This window comes from Elgaria multicarinata, chromosome 5, assembly GCF_023053635.1.
Source record: "Elgaria multicarinata webbii isolate HBS135686 ecotype San Diego chromosome 5, rElgMul1.1.pri, whole genome shotgun sequence".
In the NCBI taxonomy this organism is placed as follows: Eukaryota; Metazoa; Chordata; class Lepidosauria; order Squamata; family Anguidae; genus Elgaria; species Elgaria multicarinata.
The window spans coordinates 5,737,794-5,758,985 of record NC_086175.1 but is presented as its reverse complement, the minus strand read 5'-3'; the positions used below and the strand labels follow the sequence as shown (position 1 = coordinate 5,758,985).

General features: G+C 43.0%; 1 protein-coding gene across 2 annotated transcripts in view; it reads left to right on the top strand.

Annotated features, from left to right (window-relative positions):
* FGFRL1 (fibroblast growth factor receptor like 1) overlaps positions 1 to 18,736 on the top strand; it is a 265,004-nt gene extending 246,268 nt beyond the window's left edge. For both annotated transcript variants that reach the window (XM_063125943.1, XM_063125942.1), the window contains exons 5-7: positions 7,312 to 7,596; positions 9,672 to 10,025; positions 12,982 to 18,736. In XM_063125943.1, coding sequence (XP_062982013.1) covers positions 7,312 to 7,596; positions 9,672 to 10,025; positions 12,982 to 13,397 — 1,055 coding nt within the window. In that variant the 3' untranslated portion in view covers positions 13,398 to 18,736. The remainder of the gene's footprint in view (positions 1 to 7,311; positions 7,597 to 9,671; positions 10,026 to 12,981) is intronic.
* The last annotated feature ends 2,456 nt before the right edge of the window (positions 18,737 to 21,192 follow it).

Below are 21,192 nucleotides of genomic sequence, written 5' to 3'. Positions count from 1 at the left end.
AGAGGAATATTGGGGGTTTTCATCAAGTTTTTCATCATAAAAAAGGGGGTGGTGGAGAGAATTATACATAGGTTTCAAGAAAAACAGACTAAATAACCATGTATTTATCCACTGCCACGTTGCGCCAATATAACACCCGTTCAAATATTGATAGCGTTATTAAGTCCTCAGTCCATTGCATTATTGGAGGTGCACATCTATCCTTCCAATGTGATAATATAAGTATTTTGGCTATCATAAGGGCTCTATTGTGCTGGAAAGGAGAGGAAACTCTCCCCCTTGCCAAGGTTCCAGGCAGTTTTTAAAAGGCTCCAATCCCCTACACACTTACCAGGGAGTAAGACCATTATACTGAATGGAACTTACTTCTGAGAGGGCATGTCTATGCTTTAGGAGGCAGCCATTTTCCTTCTACTTTACAACCTAGCTGAGGCAGGAGGGACGGGGAGCGAGACGCTACTGAGCATGCTTGCATTATGAATTAAGATTGGTGAAACATTATCAATTTTATGAATGTTAGAATGACCCCCCAATTAACCCTTTATAATGGCAGAATGCTTTTTTCTTATCTTTTTTACTCTCTGGCCTTAACTAAAGAGGCACTGCTGTGCCCCTTTAAATAACGAGAGCCAAGTGCTATCCACTTGGGAAGAGGTTCTAACCATAGGGCTTCCAGAACTGACCATGGTGGCAGTTCTGAGGGAACAGGAGAAGGTCAAAACTTAGTATAAGCCAATAGATAGGCCCGATGTTAAAAAGCAAGGTCTGGAAAACCAAACCCACCCTCATTTATTGGAACCTGCACCCATTTCAAAGATATTCTAGTTGGGGAAGAACCCCAGAAAAATTTACGAAACAAAGCCTTAAGTTGTTGAAAATATTTGCCAGGTATAAGTACATGAATCCCCTGCATAACATAAAGAATTCAAGGTATAAGGTTCATCCTAAGTGTGTTGACTTTACCCCACAGACTCAACTTTAATGATGCCCATCTGTCTATATCTCGTGCAATGTCACTAATCAGCTTATTTAAGTTTATTTTGATCAGTTGAGATATAGCTCTTGGAATAAGTATTCCCAGATAAGTAATAAAATCAGGGCACCACCGAAAATAGCCATTAGCCAACACGCTATGAAATAAACTATCTCCAATCAGCATCAATTTGGACTTTGACCAGTTAATTGAGTAACTGGAAAGATCACTGTCAGCAATTTACTCCGAGGGTATTGTTTTGGTCAACTGATTTTTGGGATTTGGTAATTTTTACTTTCCAAATCCACAGTGGCCGAGAGCACTGTCTATGCGTATGCTGGTAGTCACATGTCTTGTACTGTATATTGAAGCACTGCTGGGTGGTAACCATGCCTCTTGGAGTGTGATTGTTTTTGCTGCAAGGGATGCCTCCTCTTTCTGGGAGATGATCTGGGGAATACCTACACATTTACACACCAGTCCCTGCAGAATGAGCTATAGGATATCACACTTGTCACTCCAGCTGTCTGCTAGTCTGTTGGATGCTGGAGTCACTCCCGTTCATTAGGTTACACATGAAAGCCTCTCTGCAGAGAGCAAAGCATTTCTGTGCCGCATAAGAAGAGTTTGAAATAAAATATCCTGACGTGGCCGAGACCCAGAATGTCGGGGTGGGGTGGAGAAGGGGCTAAATATGTTCCTGGAGGTTCAATCAGTGTACATGGGGGAGATGCTTAAGCTGGATCCCCCCACTGAATGCATCTCAGATATGAGGTCAGTGTGTGAGAATAGCTGGAGAGGCTGATCAGGAGGGGAACGGGGGTGAGGCACGAGGAAAAGTCTGCGCTTTAAAACCTGCTTACATAGTGAGAGCTACATGTATCCTTTTCCGTTTCCATGTTGTGTGTTGGGAAGAGTCAGCAGCCACACACAGCTGTGTACTGTTTGGCCTGAAGGGTCAAGATAAAGGCTGGAAGAAGGGCACAGCTCTGCCTCCAGACCACCCCAGGCCTATGGGTAGAATGCATTTGCTCAACTGCACCCTGGGATTGCCAGGACCTCCTGTGGGGAATGGACACAGACATACATGGTCTTGATTGTTCATTAATTCAAAAAATGATTTAATTACACATTCCAACCTTTTCAGCCCAACTTTCTCAAAGAGGGACATAATACACACACACAGCAGCAGCACATATTACTAATTAAAGAACTTCAGAATGTTCCATTTTAATAGCCTCCACACTAATGGACTTCAGATCATTATAACTGTTCCTGCACTGTTTTGTTAAGGCACAATGAGGAGGGCTTAGGTGGGACTCTTCCAGATGTTCTGCTTCGTACACCCCCATGTGTAAGTATTGATCTGGTACCTAGAGACTATTTGTGCCACAGGGAGGTTGGCCTTGCACTTAAACTAGGGGAGGGGGATATTAACTATTAAACACAGACCAAGACTTGAATGAATGAAAATAGCAGAATTGGAGACTTGAATGCAGGGGGGAACTCAAGATGTAGTGGCATGGCGCTGAGCACCGTGATGGCTAGAGTGGAGAGACGATAGAGAAAAATTAGAAATGAGAGAAAGTTTAAAGCACTAGTATTTATTTGTTTCAGAGGAAGAAGGACATAAAGAGGAGTTTTGGGATGCTGTAAAGCTCAGTTCCAGGTTCAGGGATTCTTGTCTGATTCCTTGATGGGGAAACTTCCCCTCCATGAACTTACCTTGAGAGCCATGTCAAAAACTTTTGAGGATGCATTTACACAGCTGATATGGGGGGCACTATGAAAGGCACATGCTGCATCTCCTTTAAATCATTAACAGTGAGCAGTTTATAATTAGATTAAAGTAAAGTAGGTCATTCTCTGAACCATCTGAGTAGATGAGGAAGCTCTGTTGATCCCTAAAAAATGCAGAATGCACATATTATATTTTTATACTGCCCATTAGCCAAGGCTGTCTAGGCAGTGCACAATTAAAACCGTAAAATACAACACGTATCAAATAAATTTACATTAGAAGTTTAAAAAGGCAATATAAAAACAGTTAGAGTCCAGGGAAAGCCTGTGTGAAAAGGTATGTTTTCAGGAGACGTTTAAAGGATGTTACATTTTCCGCCTCCCAAACTGCACGAGGGAGAGTTTTCCGGAGCATGGGTGCTGCTACAGAGAAGGCCCACCATCGAGGTTCTTCATGGTGACATTCCATCTGTTTCAGAATGGCCAGCAGGGCCTCCTCTGAAGATCATAACTGGTGTCTGGGTTTATATAAGGGAAGGCGGTCTGCTAGGTATTCTGGCCCCAAGTTGTTTAGAGTTTTATAGGATAATAACAGAACCTTGTATGTGGCTCAGTAGCTAACAGGAAGCCAGCTGGGTCAATACCTGGTACTAGTATTGCTGCAGGTGTTAATTAACTGTGAACCAACCAGAGAACTTTGGCTATTGGGATGTATAGAAGTTAAATACATAAACAAGTTAGTAAGCAAGCTTACACATTCCAGGATGTTGTGCTATCATCAACACTGCTTTGTGAATGGTCACTATGCTTATTTTACATACATCTAAACTTTAACCTAATTGTCAGAGTCTGTACATTTTGCATTTCATTTCCGTCAGACCTCACTGCTTCAAATTCCAGCCCCCAATCCCCAACAAGTGTGTGTGTGTGTGTGTGTGTGTGTGTGTGTGTGTGTGTGTGTGTCTGCTAAGTTAGGATAGTGCTTCATGCAGTCTTCTAAAACTTATGCCATAATAAATTTGTTAGTCTTTAAGGTGCCACAAGATTCGTTCGTGCATCAATGGGTACCTGGGGTTACATGGATGATAGTTGCTACATCCCTGGGCGGCAACCACCTGACAAGGTGGCGATGGGCTGCATTCTTGGCTACCACTGCTTCCTGGGAACACAATAGCAATGCAAGGTCCAAAACAAGCCCTTGGCTCCCTAAAGGTCAATGCTGCACCTTTCACTCTCCTTAAGAACCAGGGCCCCAACATCAGTTCCATCTTTTCTGGATTCACTTTCAAATACTCCTGTCCAGCCCATCACAGCTGCCAGACAGGGGTACTGTGATGAGACGGGTATTCGTGAATCTGATGACAAGGGCCATTAGCATATTGATGACAGCTTACAATCTATCTGTTATAACTCCACTGATCAACTCCAACAGAAATAATCCCCCATCATCAGCACCTGCATTTTCACTTAGACAGGTAAGATATTGCAAGTACTGTAGTAAGACAACATGTTCTGTTGTGCAGGAAGATGACGAGAAGTCTAATAAGTTCTAATAAGACCAATGAGACTGTATTTCTGTGTTAATTTCAAGATGTAGATTTTAGGTTAGGGCTATCTCAGTCTGATGGCCTGACTGGAAGTCTGACTGAAGAAGATCACAAATGCTTTGTTGGGGAACAGGGCTGACCCTCCCATCAGTCAGAATGAGATGCCGCTGCAGGGGCCAGATGCTATGAGATGCAAAGGGACAGCAAGGTGTTCGGGGGCAGCGCTGTTGGTGCCCTGCAACCTGCCCTGAGCTCCCTAAGGTAGCCTGCTGCCCCCTGGGGTATAAAATGTGAGCAGAATCAAGGCAGGGGCCTGCTGAAGGCTACCTAGGCCCACTGTGAATTGTGCTCACAGCTATCCAAGCAGGATAGCTGTGAGCTATCCTGCTTGGATAGCTCACAGTTGAGCAACACTCCTTCATATTCTTGCCCCACCCACCCCCTTTAATATGTCATTTGGGCAGCCCCATCCAAGCAAGTTTACTGTTCAGTGGGGCTTTTACTGCCTGATGGGTGTCTTCAGGATTGCAGCCTTTATACCTTATTTGCCTTATTTGAAAAGACTCAAACTAGTGACCTGCCATTTTAGATTTAATTGTATCATATAAGACACAAGACTGTTATTAATGATTAATTTCTGATAAATTTACAGGACACCGCCCACCACTTTCTGACTGTGTTTTAAATAAAAGCAGTGCTAACATTTAATATCTTGCTGTTTCTCTCTGCTCCAGCCTCTAGCCTTGCCCTTTCTCTCTCCTCTACTCCTTTGCCTTGCTATTTCCCCTCACTCCCAGCCTCTAGCCTGTTGCTCTTCCCCTCACCTCTTTAGCTCATTTTTCACTAGCAGACCCTCACAGCAGCCATTATCTGACTAGCCACGTCTTCCATGGGAGCCATTTTGTGGTGGTTTCCACAGCACTTTCTCAAATTCCCAATTGAGCCCACAGGTCCAAAAAATGTTGGGGATGCCTGTGTTAAAGCTTACAGAGCAATTCTACGATGCCAGAGAACGGCAGGCAAAATTGCCTCCATCCTCCTCCTGCCCTGTCTGGGTCTTGCCAGCAGGGCAGCATAGATAGATGACTCCAATTGGGGGACTGTCTATCTATCATTTATTTCTATACCACTTCATAGCCAAAACTCTCTAGGTGGTTTACAAAGATTAAAAACATTAAAAACAATATGCAAAATTTAAAAACATAAAACGCATAACAGACAATATACACTAGAGGTGTGCAGAGCGGAGCTCTGCTGACAGTGTTCTCCACTCCAGTTTTGGAGCAGCTCACCTTGCTCCGCTCCATCGGATTAGCTATTTTGGGATAACTGCTTCATTATCGTCGATGGCAATTGACCAAATTGCTTACAGCTCTTATTTTAAAGATAAAGAGATGGAAGTCGGCACTGTGATAGCTCTTAAGTAGGGATTTAGCTATGCCACATTTGAATCAGATCCCTTCATCCTTTGATTTTTAAGGAATTTTTAAAATTTTGACAGCTCAGCTGTCAAAAGTTTGACAGTCGGCTGTTTCATTAGCCTATGGCAATTAACAAAATGCTTACATCTCCATCATTTTTAAAGATAAAGAGATGAAACTTGGCAACATTCATTAATTTTTAGGATTTTTTTTAAAAAAATCCCCCTCAAACCATTTCCTCTCCCCATACTCTCTCTCTCTCTCTTTCTCTCTCTCTCTCTCTCTCACACACACACACACGTCCGAAACTGTGCAGGACCTTTTATCCTTTACTTTGCCGATGCACAGTTGTGCATCTCCAGTTCATAAAAATAGAGACCTGCTGCGTCCCCTGACAGTTTGCTTTAATGGGGTGAAATGGGTGGGAGCACCATCGTACCCTCGGATTTTTGGTGCAGAGCGCACACCCCCTAATATACACAGAGACAACATATATCTAAACACAAGTTTGACCAATCAGTCAAACCATAAACAAATTCAGGATAAATTAAAACTCATCACATGCTGCCAAATGCTTGCAAAAAGAGAAAAGTCTTGACCTGGCACCGAAAAGATAGTGCTGTTGGTGCCAGGCAGGCTGGGGAGAGATTATTCCATAATTGCAGGGCCACCACCGAGAAGGCCCTCTCTTTTGGTACTGGCTTCCAAGATTCGCTTGGAGTAAGCACCTGGAGGAGGAACTTAGATATTGACCAAAGTGTATGGGTAGGTTCATGTTGGGAGAGGCACTCTATATTGTAGGTACGGTCAGGTGTCTATAGATAGCTAGGAGTCCTCGGTGACTCCAGAAATCTCTTAATGGGTTGTTTTGACCTTATAGCAATAGCTAGCAGTTCTCTAATGCTGTCAATGGAAATCCTTGTTTTCTTTTTTCCAGATAACGTGAAGCTTCCTACATCAGAACCATAAACTTGAACAAAAACTACTGAAAATCATATTATTATTTTTTTCTTTTATCCATTTTAACAAAGATGTGCCTATATTATATCCTGTTAATGTTTTGAACAAATCAGACTATTCAGAATTATTGAACACTTTCTGTATAAAGAAAAATCACTAGGGCTTATGGGTTCTGTTAACCAGTTCCAGCATGTTTTTTTTGGTCTTAAAAATATATATTGTCTTTCATTCTCCTTTTATTCAAAAAGCCAGATTTATCTGAGTGTATGTATTTATGTAAGACCTTGTTCAAACATGCAGCTAAATTAACTGCAAAAGATCTGAAAAATAAAAGGCTTTCGAAAGCCATAATGTTTTGAAGAGAGGAAGCTGTAATAAATAGGAACATTGTATATTAAAATGTTATTTATTATTTATTTATTTAATACCATTGTTCTGTACGCTTTTGAGGTTTGGGAAGATACTGGCAACTGTCACGTTCACCTCCCAAATGTTTGCATTAAAGATTGCAGTGGCTGTCTGATGCTTTAATGCAGCTGGGACAGAAATATGGCCCCGTGGTATTCCAGGACTCTCGCCTCCTGCAGAGCTTTACGTGCGCCTTGTGGACTAGGCTCATGCGTACCTTCTTAGTCATGTTTTCCTCTCGATGTCTTGCTTGCCTTTGCAGCTCGACCCAGGTTTACACAACCTGCCAAGATGAGACGGAGAGTGATTGCCCGACCTGTGGGGAGTTCCATCCGCCTGAAATGCGTAGCTAGTGGGAATCCTCGGCCTGACATTAGCTGGCTGAAAGACAACAAGCCTCTTACCCCACAAGAGATTGGGGAGAACAAAAGGAAGAAATGGACACTGAATTTGAAGAACCTGAAGCCTGAGGACAGTGGGAAATACACCTGCCGGGTCTTCAACCGAATTGGGGAAATCAATGCGACCTACAAAGTTGAAGTGATCCGTAAGTATTGAACTTAGGCTGAAGAAGGCAGGAGCTTTTCCTAGGCAGGTTGCCTAAAGCTCTGGTACTAAGCATTTTAACCTGAAAGCAGGGCAAATTTCAAGAGTAGGCATGGTTGGGCCCTGCCAAGGGTCCTCACCTCAGCAGCGCCCCTCTGACCAGAGCCCCTCCTCTTGACCTCTGCAACCTGCCCCCCCCTCTCTCTCTCTCTCTCTGGCCCAGACAAGGGTGTTGGTGAGAAGGAGGAGAAGCAGGCGCCACTGCCTACTTGCTCTAAGCACTAACCCTAACCACTAACCCTTTTTATACTAAGATAGAATCTTGTATTTGAGACATCACTGTATGTTGCCTCAAAAACCAATTACAATACTGCGGTGCTCTAGGAAAGGCTGTAAGAGGGGAGGGCTGATATCTTTAAATAGGAGCAGTTGATTAACCAACTCCTGGACAAGAAGTTACCTGTCTGCTACAACCCAATCCTAAAGCACGCTTAGGGTGGAGGATAGCAGTTGGTACCCCAGCACACCATTGTGCACACCTTATGTGGAGATGGCAGTGCCACGATGCTGGCATCACACATCTATAGCCTAATTGCCCAGGCAAGTCCTTTAGGCCCCAAGTCACATCCACTAGAGTTAATAGCATCACTCTCATTGAATTAATAGGCCTGGTTTGTACCCCATGATTTTTAGGGTAATAAAATTAGTTCTGGTGTGGAAATTCCCACATTTGATGGTTGCAGTCCATTCAATGATAACTCTTTTTTTGTGTAAAAACGTCAATGAAAAACACATGTCGAGGGATTCTGTTGTGTGTAGATTACACAAACCTGCTAGACATCTGGGACTGATAAAGATGCAGCTGCATGGAGGCAGTAAAAACATATGTTTACATTAAAACCAGAAGCAGAGACAGGGAAATGGATCAAGCCTCATCTTAATGTCAGATGCAGCATTTTCACTTCATCAAAACCAGGCAGCATTGGCAACAAGTCCTCTTCTGCCCCCATTTATCTTGGGTTGTTTTTTATTATTATTAAGCCATATATATATATCTCCATCCTTTGTTTTCATTAGCTTTTGTGGACTAAACACAAGACATTGCCAGACTTAGGATGATAAAGGTCTGAAGGGTTTCTTTATATTTTGACGGCATGCTGTGGGGTAGTTCAGGATTTATCCCATTTCCTCACTTAAACTTTCTTTCTAAGCTACTAGTCACTTGTCAGCCCCGCCTGCTTATCAAAACGGGGCTTTTTCCAGCTTTCATCCTTCTGTCTGCCATGAACATGTTGATATAATTTTCAGCCTCACATCTTGCCCTTTGTCACAGGTGTTGCTTTTAATATGCATCTCAATGCAACAGTTGCTAACCAAGTATATTGTTTCTGGTTCTCATTTCAAAATTCATGCAATACTTACATGATCTGTAGCAGAAACACCAAACACAGATTCCTTACCTAGCAGATTTGCAGGGGTTATGACTGTTTTTTGCCCGCCTCAAATGTCAATTCTACTTGAATTTTCCATGATCACCACTACAAGGAACTGCACCGTACTCCAGTTTGCTGTAGCCGACATGCTTGGTGACACGTAGTTTCTAATGTAGGGGAAGATTGGAGTACATTTAACCTCAATACCAGATTGGTATGATTAATGTTTCTGTCAATGGAAAGTTTATTTGTTTGTTTAATTTATATCCCACTTTCCCACCCAAAAATGGTACACAAGGCAATTAACGATACAATCCAGATTAAAAACAAAATCTTAATTAATTATGCCTCTTGCATCATGTCAGTGGTTCGTGGTTCATGATGCCTTCTGTGCACCTAGCCCACCATTTTTAACCCTGACAGGCAGCCACTACTCAGAAGCGTAGGCACAGCTTCTCCCATGCTGGCTAAAACTCTTTTAGCAGATTACATATGTTATTGCTTCTTTTGAGGCTTAAGAAGTCCTGGATAAAATTTATTTGTATTTCTTTAGCATTGGTAGAAGGGCCTTTTATGGAGACAATTACAACGAGGATTCCTGAATACATTTTCTTAAAAGGTGATTGTTTATACTTATTTCTAGAGAGAACAAGATCCAAGCCAATTCTGACGGGAACACACCCTGTGAACACGACCGTAGACTATGGAGGGACGACCTCATTCCAGTGCAAAGTGAGGAGCGATGTCAAACCCGTCATTCAGTGGCTGAAGAGAGTGGAGTATGGCACTGAGAACAAATATAATTCCACCATCGATGTTGGAGGACAGAAGTTTGTGGTGCTGCCCACAGGGGAGGTCTGGTCTCGTCCTGATGGCTCCTACCTGAACAAACTTATGATCACACGAGCCAAAGAAGAAGATGCTGGGATGTACATCTGCCTAGGTGCCAACACCATGGGATACAGCTTCCGAAGTGCATTTCTCACAGTGCTGCCAGGTGAGTTTGTAATGGGCCCTAGGCTGTCCCTTGTTTACTGAGTATTAGCTGCCTTCCTTTCTTCTTCTTCTTTTAAAGAAAAATAGGTACTACATTTCTGTGCCACCCAATACCAAGAGTTTCTGAGCAGTTCAAAAAATTTAAACCTCCATAATACAACATGTTAAAACACGCTGGGGTTATTTGCATGTAACGGCAGTGTTCGGTTCCAAACCATAGGTTAACAGAATATACATATGAAAGAGCTGGAATGGGTTAGGGTTATTTTATTATCATTTAAAGTACAACAAACTCTTCCCTAAGTGTCTGTTCAGTCACAGACAGGCTGCATTAGTTAGAGGCAGGCTCAAGGTAGCAGCTTTGGGAGAAACTTTTTTTTTCGTCATAGCATTCAGTGGCAAATTGTGGGTCAATTAACCCATGAATTGTGGGGATGCACACCATGTGCGAGCCACTTCCAGTTTCCAGGAACAACCAATGAATGCTATATTCGTAGGTTGTTACCTTAACATCCAAACCTAGGTTGTTCAAGGGTTAAAACATCCTGAAGTTAACGCAAGAACAAAATATGTGGCATTTGCAGGAAACTGAAAATGGCTCATTCACAGCACATGTCCTCACAGTTAGTGGGTTAATTAATCCATGATTTGCTGCTGAATGTCATCATTACACACGAACAAGGTCAGTATAAAACCTTTAAAAGTTTAAAACAATCAAACCAGAGCAAAAAACAGTAAAAGACAGCAGCAGTGTATACTATCAAATGCATTTATTCTATCCTTCAGTTTATTGATGTTGAACTTGCCATTGGAACTTAGTGCCTGGGTTCTAAGCCAAATTATATCAACTCTATATGGTCAAATTCACTAGACCTTTGCACATTTGTACTAGCTAACAGTGGAACCAAAGTAAGCTGACTTAGTATTCAGCTAATGCAGTTATTCTGGAGGATTTTCATCACAAGATCAGTTGCCAGAGTCTGGAAGGGGCTCCCGTTGATCTCCTTGTAGGGTGCGTGTGCAGCCCTTCAGCAGATTACCAAACTCTCAAACAGAAATACATTTTATAGCTCTCTTTCCTATTTAGCATTTTTAAAAGCACATTTTTAATATATAGAAACAGTAAGAGCACATCTTTAAAAGAAAAATAATAATGGAAATGTGTAAAGTCACTACACAATTGGGAGAGTTGGTGCAAGGAATGTGAGGGACTTGTTAACTTCTGATATGATTCCCTTGGGAGCAGTTTGCCTCTGTTCTTTCTTGGCTTCTTGCGTCCCCCAGCTCTGTTCTGCTTCCCATAACAGGACTGTGTGATAATAGAACAGCCCCATTTAAAAGGCTACAATAAAAAACAACCCTGTAAAAATGGCGACTCTTATCCTAGCAGTTTAATTCCCCATATAAAGCTAGATTCAAATTTGCCCACACTGGTGACATATAAAAAAGGACGTTGCTTTCATTAGCCCTGAAAATGCAACATTGCATTAAGTCCATCAGCAAAATTGTTTAAATCCTGCCTAGACAAGAGGAAGCCAGTGGGCTGCATTTTGCATTGAATGGACTACTCTCACTGAATCCTATGGAGGCCATTTCATTGACTGCACATTATATGAAACACATGTAAACCCACCACAGTCACATCTTTCAGTTAAAAGGAGCTTCAGGAGTGGATGATGGGGAATGGAGGAGAGGGGGATGCGTAACCCTTTCTCTGCCTACCTCTTCCCTGCTCTAAATAACCCACCAGCTGCTTCCTGCACCCCGCCCATGGGGTTCCAAATGCATGTTTGTGAGAGTAGACACATTTGGAATCCCATGTGGTGGTCTGGAGACTATTTAGAGCAGCGAAACGGTAGTCAAGGAAAGAGTTAGTGACCTGCCCTTCTCTACGCCCGGTCACCAGCTGTTGTGGATTCATTAGCCGTGTGTGCATGTAGTCCTGCCTACCCAAACCTCCAGATGTTGCAGACTACAGCTTCCAGCACCCCCTGCCAGAAGTGCAATTGGAGGGCACTGGGTTGGAGAAGGTGGATGTAGTAATATGTAGTTAGATCCTGGATGAAGCCACTAGTTAAGGCAGTTGCTGGTTTTTATAGCGATGAATGGCTGCGCCCCATAGAAAGGCTACATCCCCTGCCATAGGACTCCTCACCTGATGCTGGTTTGGCGCTACTGTAAGTAGAGCATGCAAAATGAAACCCTGGTTTATTTAGCACAGGCTGTTCAGTCCCATAATTCAGAAAGTCTTCAGTAGATATACTACAGGGGAAAGAGTCTGGCTCTTCCTGGCTCTCACTTTCCCTTCTCTCCAGTTTGAGAATCCAGAATCCCAAGGTGGCCTCTCACTTGGCTACGCTGTCTGCCTTTGCCACAGAACAGAAGTGGCATTACTAGTTCGACTGGTAGAAATCGAAGTGACCTTTTGGTGGGAAGCTTATGGCAGTGGGGTTTCTCTAAGCCATTGACTGTCAGAGGATGGCAGCGTGGCAGCGTTGACATTCTCCTTTCACAGCAACTTCTGGTTTGGTCAGGGCCAGGTTGTACTGTCAGCACCCTACATGCTCAGCAGAATGATGGGAGATATTGCCAGCAGAATCCAGCAGTGAACAAAACCAACTGCAGGTACCTGAGTCGTATCTAGGCTGAGTAGCCCCCTGGCATAACCAGGTCACATAGTTCAAGTTCAGATCCCTGGCTTGTTGATCAGTGGAAGGCTTTGTTGACAGGGATTTCATTTCTGCCTCTGCTCTGAGCTTCCCTCTCAATAAGTAAGTAAGTAAACTCTCTGTCGGGCTGGCTGAAATAAAGCCGACAAACGAAGCATCATCCAAGAGAGCATATGCAAAACTCCAACCTATTTTCTGGTATTTGGCCTGAATCTCCTTGGCCTGGTTCTAATTAACCTTTTGCTCTTTCACTCTCTCTTTCTATGTCCCCTGCTATCTGCCGTCCAGATCCCAAGCCACCTAGTCCACCTGTGACTCCTTCCTCTGCTAGCAGCCTTCCGTGGCCTGTGATCATTGGGATCCCTGCTGGAGCTGTCTTCATCTTTGGAACGATCCTTCTGTGGCTCTGCCAAACCAAGAAGAAGCCATGTTCTCCTCCAGCGGCAGCTCCCATACACAGACCGCACCCCCGGGACCGGGTCTGTGCAGCCCAAGTCCCAGATAAAGACTGCATCTCCTCCATAAACTATGAGGAATATGTAGCGCAGCAGCAGCAGCAGCACTTGTTAAGCCAAGGACCATCCCTGGCTCCCAACATGGCTTCCAAAATGTACCCAAAGATTTACACAGACATCCATACTCACACTCATTCACACGTGGAAGGCAAAGTTCACCAGCACCAGCACATTCATTACCAATGTTAAAAGGCAGCCAGCTGCACATGGTGCTGATCTTGTGGTACTACAGCCAGACTGCTTTGCGTCAGCTAATACTGCCAAGATGGAGGTGGGCGTGGAAAGCCCAATTTAAACCATACCAAAAAAAAAGAAAAGAAAAGCAAGCAAAAGAACAATGCCATTTGGAGATGAACGCGGAGTAAGGATTGTGTTGCTTGTTTGTTGTTACTGTGACAAGGAGTTAATGAAGGAATTCCCAAAGGGCAGAGACAGCCCACTTGATCCCCACAGAAACTAGAAGGTCTTGTTGTAAAAGCAAGAGGAAGCCGGGAAAGGAAGCCGGGGCCCCAACCAACTTCCCTTTGTGTTGCTGCTTCTGCCCTTTGGGCCCCCGTCGAAGTGTGAGGCCCATGTGACTTCTTCCTTCCGGACACACGCAAAAGCTCCTCCTCCTTCAAAGGGAGTGAACGCAAGCAGGCACTGGCGGAGGACCAATGCCAAAGCAACACCAGACACGGGAGTATTTGTGTGGCCTTACGAAGAAGAAAAACCACCATCTTAATGGTTTCCAGGAGAGGGGTGGGGAAGTATATTTCTATTTAAAGTTGTGAAATGTTGTAATGCTGCCTGATAGTTAGCAATAACCCAGCCAGTCATGAATGGGTGTCTCTCCTTCACCGGAGGGGCCTTTCTGGAGACCTTCAAAGGGCTTCTGTCCCGCTTCCCCCAACTGGCACAAAAAACGAAGGACGTTGTACAGCTCGCTTTTATATTTATATTTAATTATAATAATGATAATCATAATTGAACTGCTGATTTAAAAACAACAGCAGCAACAACCCATTCTTCTGCCCTTAAATACCTGCCTTCAGATTTTCATGGTTTGTAGTGGCAAATCTCTGAGCTGACAAGTGAACACAAAGCAAGATAAAAACAGATTTTAAAAGAGAAAGAATAAAATCTTATGTCCAGGGAATAATGGACTTTCTGAATATTCATTTGTGGGCATTCGGGATGGGGGCGGGGAAAAGGGGATGAACCCATCCATGCAGCCTCATTTCAGCTCAATGAAGGGGGGAAATTAGCAAAATTGGACCATATTAAATATCCACGTTGACTAGAAGATCTAAACCTTTTTAATTCTATATAGAGTTTAAACAGAAGACATGTATATTTAATTTATTTTATTAAAACAAAAAAGAAAAGAAAAAATGTATGATATTTTCCTGAAAAACAGACATTTCTATACATATTTTTGATCAAGAAATAAAGATTTTTTCCCCAGGTTGCTATAGATGCCAGGTTCTCAGATATGAGAAATGAAGCTTTTAACAGTAGTTTATTTAGCATCTTGAATGTCATATATATTTGTATGGATTGTTACAATAGGTGTCTGTTCTGCTTCTTTTTCTAGCCTGCTCTTGTTCTTTTCTGCCTTTGCTCTCAAGAGAGTTTGTTCAACAAACCTTGTTATTTTTACAAAAGAAACCATAGATTCTTTTTCAGCATGACAGATAACCATGCAAAGTCCAGTTATTAAAATGACAAAAGGGACTTTAAGCAAAATAGCACTATTCTTGAATCTGGCAATGCCAGCCTCAATGGGGTATTTGGAGAGGTAATATATTAACTGATGCTTAATTATGGAACTGCCAACCAGCAATTATTAAGAGATTAAGGAGAACCTACATTTGGGACATTTGTAGAGGTGCACAGAGACCCCAGCTCCATTGCCCTACATGACTAGCATTTCCAGAAGACACCCCTCCTATCACTCAAGTGTTACAGAAGATCCATCCAGTCATCTCCCCAACCCCAACCCCTCTGCACACACTCACAAAATTGCACTTCTGTTGTGTGGACATTGTATTTTTCCAGGATTCAAACAGCATTTGTTGCTGGGAAAAATATGATTTCTTCCATGTGGGATTCAATTGTGAGTGCAGTGTGAAATGTGGTTTCCGAAGTGCCACAGGCCCCTTTTTGCCACTAGTGAGTGATGTGACCTGTTTCCCCTGCCCTCTCCAGCTCTGTGCCACATTTGTAACTTTTTAATGATTATTTAAAAATATTCTTCAAGGCCCCCTGCTCCTTGCTGAATAACTCTGTGCAATAAGCTTAGTTGGCTTTAAAGAAACCTAAAGCAAGATTCTGAAGGACAGTGCCAAAGTTCACCAGCACCCTTGTCACAGCACAGAGCTGGCTCTAAGCTTTGCAGGGCTCTAGCCAAAAGGCCAATGGTGTATCCCCCCACCCCTGCTCTCTGCCCTTTGGTGAGCACCCCTGGTTACGAGATCTGCCCATTCCCCAGAGAGAGAGAGAGAGAGAGCATTCACAGTACCCACTCCCATGCCACTCTGTTCATCCTTACTACTTATCCCCTGAGAACTGGGGAAGCGACAGGAAGGGTGGATTAAAGTTTATGATAGAAATGTGAGACATTCACCATCGCATCCCCTCCATGCCTTTTAACTGCTACAACTAGAGTTAGAACTTAGTCCTTATGGGACATAGTGTAGGAGTTTGACTGAGGAACCACATTCTTTCCGTATCCTGGTAAGCATTTTTCTTACGTCACGGATGTGCCAGTGTGCATAGGGCAATGCAAATATATCTAGCGAATGGCGAGGTCCATTGGGGTTAACTGGTAATTGCTTAAAGAAATCAACTAAAAAGAACTGAAATAACTACTTCACAACCCTTATCATAGTTATATATGGAGCACAGATGGGAGTGAGATGGAATAAATAAACTTTCCACTCACACGTCTTCTTAGCCAGCACCCTGTGCCTTCCAAGGTGATAATCATTTATTGCTTTCCTGAATAGTCCATTTGCTTGAGGCTTTAAAAATAATGTGCTCCCACATATATCTGCATTAGGGACGGTCTAAATTTAAATCTCAGACTAACAGCACCTCCAAAGTATGTTTGCTGAGATGTAAGTCGCTCTATGTTTAAACCACTCTGCCCATTTACATGGGAGTAAGTCCCATTACATTTTGTTGGACATAACTTCCAGCTAGATATTCTTGCTGTTAAAGTTCCCACCACAAACCTCATAGTGAGGTTGTGTCAATTAAATTTGCAGATGACACAAAATTGGGTGGGATAGCTAATACCCTGGAAGACAGAAACAAACTTCAAAGTGATCTTGATAGGCTGGAGTGCTGGGCTGAAAGCAACAGAATGAAATTTAATAGGGATAAATGCCAAGTTCTACATTTAGGGAATAGAAACCAAATGCACAGTTACAAGATGGGGGACACTTGGCTCAGCAATACTACAAACGAGAAAGATCTTGGAATTGTTGTAGATCACAAGCTGAATATGAGCCAACAGTGCGATATGGCTGCAAGAAAGGCAAATGCTATTTTGAGCTGCATTAATAGAAGTATAGCTTCCAAATCACGTGAGGTACTGGTTCCTCTCTATTTGGCCCTGGTTAGGCCTCATCTAGAGTATTGCGTCCAGTTCTGGGCTCCACAATTCAAGAAGGATGCAGACAAGCTGGAGCGTGTTCAGAAGAGGGCAACCAGGATGATCAGGGGTCTAGAAACAAAGCCCTATGAAAAGAGACTGAAAGAACTGGGCATGTTTAGCCTGGAGAAGAGAAGATTGAGGGGAGACATGATAGCACTCTTCAAATACTTAAAAGGTTGTCACACAGAGGAGGGCCAGGATCTCTTCTCGATCCTCCCAGAGTGCAGGACACGGAATAACGGGCTCAAGTTAAAGGAAGCCAGATTCCAGCTGGACATCAGGAAAAACTTCCTGACTGTTAGAGTAGTGCAACGGTGGAATCAGCTACCTAGGGAGGTTGTGGGCTCTCCCACACTAGAGGCATTCAAGAGGCAGCTGGACAACCATCTGTCGGGGATGCTTTAGGGTGGATTCCTGCATTGAGCAGGGGGTTGGACTCGATGGCCTTGTAGGTCCCTTCCAGCTCTGCTATTCTATGATTCTATGGTGTGGGCAGCCTCATTTAATAGTCAATCTGCGAATTAGTTTTTCTGGATCTTTCAATGTCCAGCGTTGTTATTTTTGATATAGGCATCCTTAGGTTGGAACACAATTCAGCACAACCATGCACTTGCACCTCTCTCATCCATTTCAGTGGGGTTTGCACAGAATTGTTCCCAAGGTGGGATTTATTTGCATGCATTTGAGGTTGCATTGAAGATGTTACATAGATTGCAAAATGGTAGTGCATATTGTGGGAATTCAACAGGCTTCTGCAAGAATCAAGGAAATATATTGTGAACTGAAGATAAAACCATGGCTGAAATTTTGCAGTTAGCTTCGGCTTGCCCTTTGTTCAATCCTTTCTGCACCTCTCAGGTCGACACAGTGAAAGATCCACTGTGCATGTGCTTTCTGTTATTCCCAAAGTGCCACAGCCAACATGGGAAACAGTTCCATTACTGATTCTTTTTTTAACAGCTCTATTAACGATTCTGTTTTAACGCTGATCCAATAAATGTTTTGGTGAAAGGAACAACTCAGGTTCATTCTGCTGCCTGCTGCTAACCAGGTAGAGATCATTGCATGCACCTAGAACAAGAGTCTTCCAGTGCAAATTAATTAGTCATTTATTTGTAATTTGGGCAACAGGAGGAACATCTTGCCTCTTCACATGTGTCCTATGCATGTTTTCTCAAAAATTAGTCCCACTTATAAGGCCATTGTCAAAGGAAAGCGTACTTATCTATTTGGGGTGAATGTTGCTACTTATGTGGGATGAAGGCTTGTGCTCCAGTCTTAAAGCACAATTACTAGGGAGTACATCCCACTAAACGGGCTAGGATTGCGCCACATATCTCAGAAGGTCTGTGGACTGGATTCCTGCAAATTCTCCCCCTCTTTGAGATATAATTTGTCTCCAGTGATGCACAGGACCTCCACCAGATCAAGCAGTAGATGTGTCAATACTCACTGTTCCTATCGTAACTTACAAAGGTACATATGTTTCAGCGTGTTCTGCTAAGTTTGTTCTCCATTATCCAGGACTGACAAAGAGGGCAAGGACTTTATTTTAACAAAAATGGAACATTCTACAGGGCATGGGGTCTGTTAAAAGCTACCAGCATCCCTAATGGCTATAGGAACATGAGCCACATTGTGGGCTATAGCAACAAAAGTGACGTTAGTTTAATCCAAATCTTCAGTTCAAAAGGTGGTTAAACTTCACATGTAAATTGCTTGACAAAATGGTCTGTATTGTAAAGCTGAACTTGCTGTCAAATGTCTACGTTCGAGGTGTCTCTAAACTTTGTTTTGACAATCTTGTACTTCTCAGCCTTCTCAAGGTGAGAGCTTTATTGAAAAGATGCAAATTAAAAAAAAGTGTGAAATCAGTAATCTAGCTGTGGAGTATTATGATTATTATTAAAAATGGAAAAAGAGAAGTAGTTGAATATGTGTATAAAAGAGAACAAGTTGATTTGTGCATACATTTTATACTGGCATAAATATGAAAAATCAGTTTGAAAACAACCTATTTTTAAGATGCTGCATGTAGTGTATTAACACACACAGGAGATACCCTGTACACCACAAGTAGTTAGAAATGCATCCCTGTCTGGTTCTAATTAAGGGCTTTTTGAAAATTGCCAGCCAGCATAGGAGAAAGTGATAAACCAGTAAAATCTTTTTGACATGAATGTTCTTATTAATAGGCATTTACTCAGAATCCACTGTCAATCCCTTGAAGCAGTATATTTTCTGCCTTGTGATTAAGCAGAAAAATAAGTCCCATCTTCAGAACTACATGATTTATTCATTCAGGGCAAGGAAAAGAAAGGCTTTGCCATTGAGGTGCTTTGTTTTCCCTTTGGCAATACAGGTAAAATGTGTGGGGGTGTAACCCTGCCTTGTCATTGGCACTTCACAGCCTTTATAAAAGGGCTGTTAGAGTGAAGGAAGAGGCTGCCAGGCCAGAAACCGCTCCCTTCTCTAGTGCTGGCTTAGATCATCACTCTTTTCTGTGTGCAGGTTTTCTGCTCACTGGATCCCAGATATTAAAAGGAATGTTTTGATGTTTCTTCATGCTTTAGGGGCAATAAATAACACTTTAGAAAGACTTGAAGCTCCATCACAAGTGGGAAAACACACTCCCTACCGTTGTTTCTCTGTTCCTGGTTTTGTTGCTCAGTTACTTCCTGTTTCAAAACAGGAAGTAAACAATGAGCACGAGGTCCATTCAGTTGGGCGTTCTAATCACGTTGCTGCTCCTGCACACAGCAGGAGAGAGCAGCAACTTCCTGTTTTAAAAATATTCCGGACTTTCTGCGGTTTTTCTTGGGGCATAAGGGAGGCCAGAAGGGGTGGAAGGTGCATGGGAGGCAGATGACATCATGTGAGGGACCTGCGAGAACGCTCGTCAGATGGAGCCCCAGGTGATACTGACTTTCAGCCATTTACTTAAAATGTTGTATTAGGCTTTGGTAGATTTATTCAGAATTTCACCCACTGCAATAAAACATGGGCTTAGCTTGGTTCCATTCTAATTAGGTACTGATTGATAGACAAGCATACATGGACATCTGAGCCATATAGCCTCCTGAGTTGCTTCCATCATTAATCACATTTCCATCCATGACTTCCTTATTAAACCAAGCTGAAGATGTGCAAGTAAAAATGGCAGTTCTTTAATAAACATTGTTTTCCAGTTCATTACAAGTTGTAGTCATGAAAAACCCAGTGCTTTGTCATATGTCATTTTGACAGATTAATGGTAATTTTACTATCTCTGGCTCATTTCGGTACTAAAGAAAAGAACTGTTGTAACAGTGCTTGCTTGGCCTGTTATGATTAGCGTTTGCCACTGCCATATTTCGTCTGCCAGTTTCCTTTCTTGGTTTGTATAATAGCTATTAGGAACACTTAATTAAGGCCACTGACTTGCATCTGTTTGAACTTGGCTTCTTCTGAGTCCCATCATGCATTGATCCAGCCCAGTTTGCCTACTCAGTAACTGGCTCTCCAAGCTCTCCGGCAGATGCCCCTGCTGCCTGAGATCCTCTTTACTGGGCACGTGAAGGGCTGAACCTGGGATCTTCTGCATACCAAGCATGTTCTTTGCCACTGATCTGGGGTATGTCTAATGAGCAAACTCCTGAGTAAACATGCGAGCAATTGGGCTGCTGGAGATGTAAGGAACTGCAGAGGCGCACTGACTACATGAGGGGGTTCCTATTGCTGAATGAATCAAGATCACTTATTTTTTAGAAATCCCATTTTGTCAGTTTAGCCTATTGCCTTCAATAGGCATCACCTGTTCCAGATTGAGGGACTGAATGCAGATCTTTCTCCCTAAACGGGTGCTCAGCACTGCTGACGACAAAGTGCATACCGTCCTTGCTGCTAGATTCAGCATTTCTGGCTACAGAAAGCTGATATGATTTGTGGATTAAAGTGAGTGTGGAATGAGCAACCCTTCACTAGCAGATCCCACCACTGTGGCTCTTCTTCTTCTTCTTCTTCTTCTTCTTCTTCTTCTTCTTCTTCTTCTTCTTCTTCTTCTTCTTCTTCTTCTTCTTCTTCTTCTTCTCCTCCTCCTCCTCCTCCTCCTCCTCCTCCTCCTCCTCCTCCTCCTCCTCCTCCTTCTCCCTCTCCCTCTCCCTCTCCCTCTCCCTCTCTCTCTTTCCCCCCCACTTAACGCCTGGCCAGGGCCGCACTGAAGCTGCCATGATGATTTTCCTTGTCCCCACAAAAAACAAAAACTACAACTCCCAGTATGCCTTTTGCCCAGAGCTACAACCTCCTTCCCTTCTGCTCCCGATAGAGCCAAGTAACAGAGGCAGCCAACCCAGGCGCTCTCCC